This window comes from Puntigrus tetrazona, chromosome 23, assembly GCF_018831695.1.
Source record: "Puntigrus tetrazona isolate hp1 chromosome 23, ASM1883169v1, whole genome shotgun sequence".
Lineage (NCBI taxonomy): Eukaryota > Metazoa > Chordata > Actinopteri > Cypriniformes > Cyprinidae > Puntigrus > Puntigrus tetrazona.
Window position 1 is genome coordinate 10,201,005 of NC_056721.1, and position 11,733 is coordinate 10,212,737.

At 37.0% G+C, this 11,733-nt stretch overlaps 2 protein-coding genes across 2 annotated transcripts in view; both read right to left on the bottom strand.

Annotated features, from left to right (window-relative positions):
- dgkaa (diacylglycerol kinase, alpha a) overlaps positions 1–1,803 on the bottom strand; it is a 25,622-nt gene extending 23,819 nt beyond the window's left edge. The window contains exon 1 of the mRNA XM_043224480.1: positions 1,592–1,803. The gene's annotated coding sequence lies outside the window, so the exon portion shown is untranslated. The remainder of the gene's footprint in view (positions 1–1,591) is intronic.
- Positions 1,804–3,034: 1,231 nt separating this feature from the next.
- On the bottom strand, positions 3,035–11,423 carry rnf41 (ring finger protein 41). The gene is made up of 7 exons (XM_043224535.1): positions 11,284–11,423; positions 8,803–8,902; positions 7,290–7,405; positions 6,391–6,662; positions 6,060–6,195; positions 5,804–5,907; positions 3,035–5,357 (listed from the first exon to the last, which is right to left on the bottom strand). The coding sequence occupies exons 3-7, from the start codon at positions 7,377–7,379 to the stop codon at positions 5,003–5,005; spliced, it is 957 nt and encodes a 318-aa protein (XP_043080470.1). The 5' UTR covers positions 7,380–7,405; positions 8,803–8,902; positions 11,284–11,423; the 3' UTR covers positions 3,035–5,002.
- Between the last annotated feature and the right edge of the window lie 310 nt (positions 11,424–11,733).

Here is an 11,733-nt window from a genome sequence, read left to right on the forward strand (position 1 = left end):
ATAGTCAGCAAGCTAGTGAAAAGATAACAGTAAAATAAACCATTTTTGATATATTTAATATATATTATAGATTTGTTTATATAAAAAACAAAAACAAAAATAAAATTTCAAAAGTATTTCATCAGATGAGATAAACGTGTCAAATAACACATTCATAGATAGGAAGCAGAAAAGGTCATATTTAGTGTCATGGTACACTGCTGAATAAGTCATCTAAAAACAGGTTGCTTTGACGGGGAACTTTTTTTGGCTGGTCAGACCGGGAGACCTCCTTAACCCAGATTAGACTACTCAAGCTGGGAGACCAGCTAGACGATCCTAAAACACCTAAGGCCAGCAAAACACCTTAAAAACCGTTTTCTCAGATTGGTATTCTATTTGAATTCTGCATTAAACAGAAAAAAACTTCCAAAAACTTTCCTATCCGGTCTGTGCAAACAGCTCAGTGAAAGAGAATAACAAAACATCTGACAACAACCCGAGTCAACAGCTTCGAAGCAAAGAGGAAAACCACCAAAATGTAGTTAACTGTTACATTTAAAAATAGACTGGTCTGTGCGTTTCAAAACATGAATGAGAATCGCACAGCTAGGCTGTCCTCGAAGTCTAGTGAGCCGTCTATCTTTAGCTCACTGAAATAGCTAAACATAATAATTTTCATCACGTTCGGATGAGTTAACAAGCATTTATTTGGAACTGAGTGCTAAAAACAACTCTGGCGATGTTTCCTGCACTACTGTTCACCGCAATCCTACTCCTGAATTTACAGCCAGAAACAAACAGTTTGCTGTAGTCCGATTCCCTGACAAATCACTCATATGAGCCGATTCATTTTAATGAATCACACACCGCGACAAATGTAGACTGTCAAAAGAACGAATCTTATAAACCGATGCTTTAAGTACATCACTTACGGATCAGTAGCAATATTACCTAACTTAATTTCATCATCATGTTATGTTAACATCACGGGTTGTTTACTACTATGAAAACTGAATTTGAGATACACACTGTTTTTTTTTAATCAAAATTAACAACTAATTGAAATATCCCATCATCACATTTTGTTGGTTTAATATTTGCATGTAAAAATTTAGAACCAGTTTTTGGACAGCATTTTTGCTGCCTCTGTAAAAGTCTGAAAAGCAAGAGGCGAACAATACCTTTCGCAATTATATTGTATTAAATTTATTTCTACGCATTTGTAACGTGGAATTAGATTATCTTTTACTAAAAGCTGTTGATGGTAGCAGCTCTACTGAGGATCTTTAAAAAGACAAAAAAGAAAGAAAGGAATTTTGAAAGGAACCGTTACGGAACCGAACTCGTCAAGACGATTCGAATTTAGAATCAATAAATTCCTAACGATTCCCGTCGTTAACTAAACAGCGCTCTGGGCATCGATACAAACGTTCGAACACGCTTTTGGAGTCAGAGGTTTGGAGGCGCAACGGTATGACTCTCTACCGTAAGAAGTCATACATAAACACTACATGCGACACAGTACACAATCACTGTTGCCGTTTTAACGGTCGTCACTTCTCTAAAACTCACAAATTGTACCACAAAAATAAATAAGCGTTGGCGTTACCTTAATATCTTGAGGTCTGCAGAACACGGTTAGAGATTCTGTCTTATCTCTGAAACAGACGCCGAGAGCAAAATCGCCAGTATTAGATGTACTTCGAAAACTGCTTCAGCGCTTAGAAAATTAATAAATAAGTGTCGACGGAGGCAGAACCAGCTTCGTCTGTGAGAAAGCGTTTAAGCTGTGTTTGTCCGGTTGGGAACTGACAGTGAAGAGAACACGCCTAACTGTGAGTGACACTCCCATAGAGTCACAGCACCGCCCGCACTCATGTGTCTGAGCTGAGTGATGCACTTTGATCAGATGCTGTGTGTGTATGCACTGTTTCTCATCGAGCACACACACTAACTCTAGAGATAGATAGATAGACAGACAGACAGACAGACAGACAGACAGACAGACAGACAGACAGACAGATAGATAGATAGATAGATAGATAGATAGATAGATAGATAGATAGATAGATAGATAGATAGATAGATAGATAGATGCCATCAAATGCCATCATTTTCAGTATGATGTTTGGCATCTGAGTGATTGTATTTATAGCTGTACTTTTAGATTGCTTTAACAGTTATCACATAATTAAACTGCAATATATTTGATTGCCAAATGCCTGATTAACTGATACAGGAATTTGTGGTACCAGATTGTAAAAGCTCCAATCAAATCCTTACTTTTTGAAAGGGATTAAGGACCATTTCCTTTATTAGGGAGACATGAAACAAAACTGTTTAACTGTTTTTTATCAGAATTAAATCCTAACTAGATAGATGGCTGGATATATGGACAGACAGACAGATAGACATTAAATAGATAGATAGATAGATAGATAGATAGATAGATAGATAGATAGATAGATAGATAGATAGATAGATAGATAGATAGATAGATAGATAGATAGATAGCATATTTAATTCAATCATTACTCTTGACAGAAGCACAAAAATTCAGTCATTGTCCGAATACTTTCGTGCAGAGCAGAAGCTGGTAATGAGAGCTGTTGGAAAAACAATGTGACATTCCTATCCTCACTGGTACTATAATGGGCTGGATTAAAATGACTTGCTGCATTAGTGGCTACAGGCTGGTCAAAGAAAATACCAACAACAAAAGGATTATTCCTGCGTGCATGTGAATATAAATGCTGTTTGGCCACTAAACAAAACAGAGATCAGCAGATAGAAATGACTACATAGTCACCAAATAGTAAAAGATCTGTTCAAAATGATAGTATACGGCAACAGAAAACTGCTAATTCTAACAGTTAAATTGCACTTTAGTGACATTCAGTGGTAGAAGAGAGGAAAACAGCAAAAACATGAGGAAGTTAGTTCCCTCTTCTGGTTTGCATTGCATTGGTTATTTTTGAACAGCTGATGTAAACAATGCAAGCAACAATATGTTCCTGCTACCACGTTAATAATAAAGACAAAGACACTGGTGTCGTATTGCAAAATCATTGATATTTATTCATATTCTGTCAGTAACCCACAGCACAAAAGCAAGAATAAAAGACAAAAACAAACAAACAGAAGAATGCCACATCCACGGACAATGCTGCAGCGAGAAACACGAGCTCTTCGAACGTTTCATCCCCGTTATCAGATGATAAAACCTGAGAGTCAAAAAAGTCTTGCGTGTCCAGTAAGAGACGATGCGTAAATGTGAACTTTTATTTTATGAACGATACGGAAGGTGTTCAGATTCATTAGAACCAAGAAGTGAAACACGCTGGGTCATGTTTAACCTCTCCAGCTTCAGGGTGCGTTTGCGAGACGATGTGCAGAGAAGCCATGTGGCACGTTACACAGCGGTCATGCAGTGAAGCATCGGATGAAGTGTGATAAGGCAAAGTTCACAGACATTTCTCCCTAATTGACACACAGACCTGGCTGAATATTGCAGAGTAAAACATTCTCGGTCCTTAGTTTTCAGCTCATCGAACAACATTTGCAAAGAAGCTACTGTAAACAACGCAATGAGCATTCAGGTCTATGTAACACTGAAGCAGATGACACACAATAAGATACATTTTAGAATCGCTGAACTTACATTTTCGGTGTCCGCGCAACGACAACACCAACAAAACAAACAAAAAAAAGCAAGCACGATGTGCATACAACACAATAAAACACTTTGGTTGCAGAGACAGCTATCGTACAACACAAATTAAACCGATTCTCAAATCAACTATATACAACAAAGGTACGTAAAATATGTAAAATAAATTCTTATCCACTTATCCAGGAATCAATTGCACAATATACACAAACATTCAACCATTCCATCTCTCTTTATTATTTGAAATTCATCAAGAGGTGCTGTGGCAAATGATGGATAAAAAACAGTTCCGATGTAAACCACAGTAAAAAGGTCCAGATATGGTTGAGCATCTGCAGGAGATCCCACAGACATCATGTTTTTTTTTTTTTTTTTTTTTTTACATCAGTGGTAAGTTGGTCATTTTTCACAAAGTTTTTTACTTCATATTGATTCATAAGCTTTTCATCCATCATTTATGATTTTGCATATGGTGAAATTCTAGACAAAAAAACTTTGAGGTCACCAAGACCATGCTGGAGAAGAAAAATCTGGTTCTGATTTATAAGCCAGTGATGCCGGCAGAAAATAAAAATAAAATAAAAAGTTATTTCTGGAAAAAAATGTAATTGAAAACCAGAAAATCAGCTGTTGATTTCCGTCATCATCTTTCCACTCAAGAAAAACAAACATCTTCACAAAATCGAGATTCATGACATCTTGTTTTTCCAATCACCACACAGTGCAAACACCGAGCAGAGTTCTTTATCTAGCATACTTTAATCATAGCTCTATTAAGAAAAAAAAAAAAGAAAGAAAGATTGAGATCCGTGGTAGTTAAAACACTCTACTCTAAATAGCAAACTGAGATGAAAGACAGCAAAAATGTCCACTACTCTATTAGAACAAGAACAGATAGCATATTTGTCTATATTTCTTTATCATCTGTATTTACAAGAATCTTAACTTGTCTTAAGCTGCGAGTGACACATATTTGCTCTCAAGAGGGAAATAATGTTAAAGGGGGAATTAGACATCACTTCAAATCCTTTTTGATTTCAATGTTAATGTTAAAACATATGTGTACCATCGTCCCTGATAATGTTTTCAAGTTGGTTTTTGTCATTAGGGTCCACTTTTTGAAAAATGTCCATTTAAGGCAAAGAGAATAGGGAATGCTGGAGGTCCACGAGCGGAGAACCTTTTCTGCTTGTGTCCTTCCTTTAAATTTGAGGTAACAACTGCCGAAGAGGTCTTGATATTTTTAGTGGGATGAACTGAGAATTTTTTTTTTTTTTTAGAGGGGGAAATCAATTCAGTCTCTGTAAACCCCTTTCTGCTTTTCATCACTGGCACCCACCTATGTACAGACTATAAGATCTCCTCAACGCCGTGAGCGAAGATCATAACCAACCCCGGCTCCAGAATCATATCTTCTCCCATGTGCTGGTTCTCACAGGCCATCACCACCACGGCCTGCTTACCCGGAATGCGTTTGGCCACATAGTTTTCGTAATATCGGCGGTTCATCTGCCGTGTCTCCAGCGTGGCCAAGCCTTGGGGCCAGTTACGCTCGTGGGCGTTCTCGATGAGGTCATTAACGATCGACAACGGGCATCCACTGTCTATGAGCGATCGTTTGATGACGGCCTGGAGGACGGCGTCGGGTGTGGAGATCATTCCTCCCCAGCGGGTCACGCGAGCGGGCTGGAGAGAGTTCACCCACCTGTGGCCAAACGGGAGTGGTTAGTTTGAGAGTCATCATTAGCAATTATGGAATCATTATTTACTTACTCAACAGGAGCCTGTCAGTATTCACGAGCAATTTACATACTCGATGTTTACACACAAGACTTTGCATTCACAACACGGTACAGATAACTATGGCCATAGCCTTATTATTTTAACACACACACACACACATATAGTACAAATGTATAAACCTTGGTGTATCTTTAAATACTTTTATTTAGCAAGGACACATTAAATTAAAAATAACAAGAGAGACTTTTAAAGATTTCAATTTCACATAAATGTAATAATATTTTTGTGTCTATATATACATAATAAATACACACAGAACACACATAGTGTGAACAACAACTTTTGTTACATATAACATATATATAATCTCTTGAACTCTTATTAATATAAGAAGAACATTTCACTCACTCTAGGATCTCATTGTACTCTATGCTTTCCTCCAGGTTCTGTAAGTTAGGGTTTGCGCTTCGTATTGCTCGCATGTAAGCCTTCAGGAGCTGGATGTCGCGTTTCTGAATAAAAGAAATCATGACAATCTTAAAAACAGTGTCATGTGTGCAGAGCAAATAATCCGTGATCCGTTAAATTCAAATAATTTCACGTGACATCATGGAAGTGACATTTACGCAGCCTCATGATAAAACAGAGAGGACACAGGTCCGACCTGTTCTGCAAGTTGGTGCTTATGCTCAGCTGCGGTCTTCTCTAGGTCTGCAATCTTGGTCTGCTGTTGCTGCACCACGCTGCGTAGATGTTTAATACAGTTGTGATTGGGCATCTCATCTTTTGGCATTTCTAGCCTGCAGAGTAAAAAAAAAAAAAAAAAAAGTAAATGTAATTAAAATGTCAGCACTGAAGACAATTAAAGGCTGTTTACACAGGATGCATTCTTATATTAAATAAAAAACAGTCAACAGAACTATAGAAGTACAGTCAAACACATCCATACAGCACATGAGAAGGTTAAGACAGAACTAAATAAACAGAGTAGATACCCGCAGCCTTCTTCACACGTGACGGGTCGTTTAGGGTTGTGCTCGCAGTCCTTGAGATGTGACTGCAGCTGGTCGAGCCGAAGGGTGGCCGTGCAGCCGAATCCGGCGTTATCACAGGAGATCTGCAGCTTGGAAAGCATGTTACGCATGATTCTGGGAACGGGTCGAAGATGGGCAAGAGTCACCACGGTACGGTCCACAGGGCAGATCTGCTGCTGTGCAAACCACTGTGTGATGCAGGCGTTACAGAAAGCATGCTCACAATGCGGGGCCTGAAAGAACAGACAGATTGATCAGGGTGTAACTTGAACTCAGTCACTACCCACTTTTCTTGCTGAAGAGCATTTTTCAGATAAATCCACTGGCAAGCACAGTAATTTACATCTATTAAAAATGCAATTAACTATCTTTACCACTAATAATAGAGTATTACTATTGGTTTTGACATTTTACTAATATTCATGTCATTATTAATAATGTTATTAATACTGTTTTTATTCATTATTAAATCAAATATCTGATGATAATAATTACTGAAATAACTAAGTAAATTGTTAATATAATATTATTATTATTATATTATTTACTAGTTATTAGATACCCTTATCATTGATTTTAAGAAAGAACAATAATTTAATTATTTAAATAATATTATTGAAATGCTTTAGTAATAATAATAATAATAATGATAATAATGATTATAATAATAATAATTAAAAAAATAACTGTAATAAATGTTTTATAATTTTTAATTAAATCTATTAAACTGAACACAAATTATAATTTTGGACCCTTCACGCACACATTCAAACAATGTTCTTGGATCAAAGTTATCTAATTACTGCACGCTTCCTCAAGGTGCTCTAGGATGTTGCAGTTGAATGGAAATAAATATCGACCTGTACTGGCTCCTCCAGCACCCCGCTGCAGATGGGACATAACAGATCCTCGTCCACCTCTCCTTGGAACCTGGTGACGTCGTACCCCATGGCACATTACCAGAATCCTTTGATACCTGAAATGAGGCAGGAAGAGAGTGGAAGAGAGTGTTGTAAGAACTCAGCCAATTGCCTGAGATGCATGAAAAGAACTGGAAGTACAACAGGATGAAATTAAAAACGTATAGCCTCTGCTGGCCATTTTTAACTGGAACACTAAAAGAAGCAAAAAGAACAAAAAAACTGTGAAAGCAGGCTTTTAATCAACGTATTATCTTTGTGGTATTTGCTTTAAAATGCAGGTTTCAGGTTAAATATAAAAACATTCCTAAGATGCACTAAAAGTAAACTGATAGAGGTCTAATGAACATGGCATTTTGAGCTGAACATGGAGACACTCGATGTCCTGCTACAATACAGACGTAACATGATCACATTTCCTGTACAAAGGTGACCTTCTTTTTGTTCTTTGTAGAGCCACTAGGTCTACACAGCTCTCTCAGCTGAAAATACAATGTCTGTGTGTTTGTGTGTATGCTGGTATGAGATTACTAATGTACCATCAAAAAAAATATAAATCCACTGTGAAGTGTGGCGGCCCACTTAGTAACCCAGCATAATGGGAAACCATTTTGAGTGGCCTAGAAATTGCATTAAGATTAATAATGCAAGGATAGAAATTTCACCTCTTTTCTAACTTCATTTTGAGAAACTGCTTAATGGAAGGCGAAGATTAATCAGTTAGTGTCCAAAAGCAGGTGGGACATAATTAAAATGATAAGTAACAAAAAAAAAATAACACCTAAAATGGTTTTTCATCCTAACCAGATGTTACGGTCGGTTTCCATTTTTCCATAATGAAATCTAATGGCAGCAAAATCAGCTTCTATACAGCTGTATATTAACATTAAATACAACATGACTGCTTGTGACTGCATCACTTGGCACTTTGTAGAAAGCAAACACAGAACGGAAATAGATATTTATAATAATCACAACATATACAAAATATATATAAACATTTTTGCCAATAATTTCTATTTGAAAGGGACTGCTGCACTATATTTGAATATATTTTTTTTCTGTAAGAAAGTATCTATGTATATATGTGTATATGTGTATATGTGTGTATGTATGTATATATATATATATATATATATATATATATATATATATATATATATATATATATATATATATATATATATATATATATATATATATATGTATTTTATATATGGTATTTTTTTTTGGTATCAGGTATTTAGGATAAACTCACTCCTAGATTACAAGTAAGAACAGTTCTTAGCCAGAATAAGCTTCAAAGTGGACCGGATTTTATGGTGGAACGTTATTAATGGCCATACAAAATTACATCTGTGCTAGAACTGATAGAATGCACTCCTTTTAGTAGCACAAAACATAAAAGATATAAATATTGTGTGAAACATTCAAAAGAAATGTACACTCATACCTCACGACAGCGCAGCCCTCATGATCCCTGTACAATGAGTCGTCCTCATGTGTCCGGTGGGAAAGGCGATCTTCCTTACGATGTAAGACCGAACATCCCCCTTAAGAAAGAGAAAACAAGACATCCATTACGATGCAATCAATACACTGCTATTTATTTCAGAGCAATTTAATTAAGATTTAAAAAGCCTGTTTGAAACATTTCCTGGAATCTTCAGACAAGTTTGGCGTATTTACTGTCAATTAGACCATTCCTACTTGCTACAATCATTTAAAGCTTACGGATGCTTTTTTCTCCCACTTTGTCTCGGACGGAAATCCAAAACCATTAATGCTTTGATGCATCTCAATCAAACTAAGAGCCGACTCATTCAAGAGGCTGATGACATATGGGTGGAAGTTATACACGCACAAGCAATCACAGAACTGGATGGCATGACGTCTAATGAAATATATTTTTGCTATATATATATTTTGGGTGACCATCAGTAGGCAGAGCTTTGAGAGCAATTAAGAAACCATGACTCGGATGTGTCTCATCCAATCAGTGTTTGTCTGGCAGGGCCAAAAAATCCCATAGACTTGCAATGAGCCATATATAGTGACCAAATCATCATAGAGGCTTGTGGCTGGGCTGGTGGTAAGCAGCCACCCAGAACACCCTAGCAAACACAAAGCAACACCCTGGTAACAATATATTACACACTAGCATTACGGCGTGTGCCAACCTGATTTCAACAAACGTCATCTTCCCACAGCTTACTAAAACAAAGCAGATGTAGTCAGCAAGGATTAGACGTGTGATGTAAAGCACTTTTATCCAGGAGCACTACAATTTTCCTTTTTTAAAGTCATTAAACAAGAAGCAGAATGCTGGGTTTAGGACACAGATCAATTCTCTTAATTTGGTAAAACGAATACGAAGCAAAAAAGGGGCTGTGTTAAGTAGACACAGCATCTTTTCAAATTCATAACAGTTCTGGGAGGGGTGGTGTTGTGTCCCGGTAGGCTGGTGGTGACCTAATTTTAGCTTGTCTAAGCAGACGGTGGGGGAGAGTGTGGGTGGTTTAGCACGTTCTCCCCTCAACCCCCATTTCAGAGATGGTGTTCCTCGCTTTTATTCAGTGCAGATCTGGTTTAGTTGCCCGGATGCATGATCACCAAGAGCAAATTTGCGAGTGCACAGCTACTCTGGCACACGTTTACTAGTGTTAAGTGTTTTGTCAATTAAATAAGTGTAAACTGCCTGAAATTTTGCACCCTGTATTGGATGAAAGGTCTGAGAAACCCCTAAACAAAAGTATGAGACCATAGTCTATTAACATATCAGCTGTTTTGATGCTATGAAACGGTGATATGCTGTTAAGCTTGATATTTATCACTCTGTGTGTGTGTATATATATATATATATATATATATATATATATATATATATATATATATATATGGGTAGCTGACAAATGAATGTGTCCCAAAGTGTGACATAAAAAGAAAGAAAAAAACCAAAAACGTTAACATTGCAGACAAACCTCTGTCATGTGCTATTTATGACTATGAATGAAGATTTTTTTCATGTTATTTCAGTATATATATATATATATATATATATATATATATATATATATATATATATATATATATATATATATAGATAGATAGATAGATAGATAGATAGATAGATAGATAGATGTGTGTGTATGTCTGCCTGCCTACATATGACATGACAGTACTGTCTCTCAGCATTTAAACCTGAAAAATGGTAAGGGTTAATGTTAAATGTACAGATGAAGCCATTTAAACAATATTTAGACTGAACAGCTGAACATCACAGACAGGCATGAATATGAATACAATGTCATGCTGGATTCAGACAGACAAGCTAACTGTGCTTCTGCCAAAATACATACAGCAATGAATCAGACAGGACAGCTGCAAACATCTGTACAGCTATTAAACCTCCTGGCGATGTAAAACAGCTTCTGCCAGCCTGTAACACACGTCTGCTGATGCGTTTGTGCGAGTAGGCACTTAGCATTAGCCAGCTCGCTAACGGTGCTGTACAAAAACCACCAACATAAGCATCACAACCACGGGTCTTCCTTGCTGCGTTGGTGGTATTTTGTGTATAAAAGGAAACAAATGTCCTAAAAAGTATTTTATTCGCTGTAAAATTATCTTCAAAGTGTATGCGTTGATTCTAAGGAGCTAGCGTGGCTAACTAGCATGAAATCCAACTAGCTGACGCACGCCGAAAGAGCAGCTTTGGTCTAACATTACAACACACGTCCTTAAATGTCACATTACACATTTTAGCCACTAGTAAACCCCCTGTAAATGTCATTTAAATACTGTTCTGATCAAATAACGCCTCGCCGTGTTCATGTTTCGGCACTGTATATGCCTCCAGACTGTGCTACTATCCGGTTATTTCACAAGTCGACATAAATAAAGCGTTGGAAATCACTCAGCAGGACTGTAATACCTGTTCCAGTAAATCGCGCTGTTCCTCCTAGGCTTAATGTGATTTCTGGATTTAAAGCCCGTGATATTTGCAGTGATCTGAGAGATGGCCGATTTCTCTTCCTGAGCCGAGCGGATGAAGTCTGACTGAATCTGCTGCTGCGCCTACAGGACAGAGTGTGTGTGTGGAGGAGCAATTATACCTGATTTACTCTTATTTTACACGCATACATGCTAAGAGCGTATATATACATATTCCTATGTGCAGAAATTATCTATCTATCTATCTATCTATCTATCTATCTATCTATCTATCTATCTATCTATCTACATGCAATATGAACTGATACTATAAAGTTTCTTGTACATGTCAAAGTAGGGGTGCAGCGGGTCTTTACTTGACTATATTTGACAGGAGGAGTGTGAGAATGTGTTGAATTTACATCACACAGTCATGAAAGTAAACCAAGTT

Bases quoted from the DNA above. Each gene is read 5' to 3' on its own strand.
- rnf41 (XM_043224535.1), bottom strand. From the start codon at position 7,379: ATGGGGTACGACGTCACCAGGTTCCAAGGAGAGGTGGACGAGGATCTG. The intron at 6,196-6,390 runs GTATCTACTCTG...TTTACTCTGCAG, and splicing joins ACGTGTGAAGAAGGCTGCGG to GCTAGAAATGCCAAAAGATG. The intron at 5,358-5,803 runs GTGAGTGAAATG...GTTTGGCCACAG, and splicing joins GAGTACAATGAGATCCTAGA to GTGGGTGAACTCTCTCCAGC.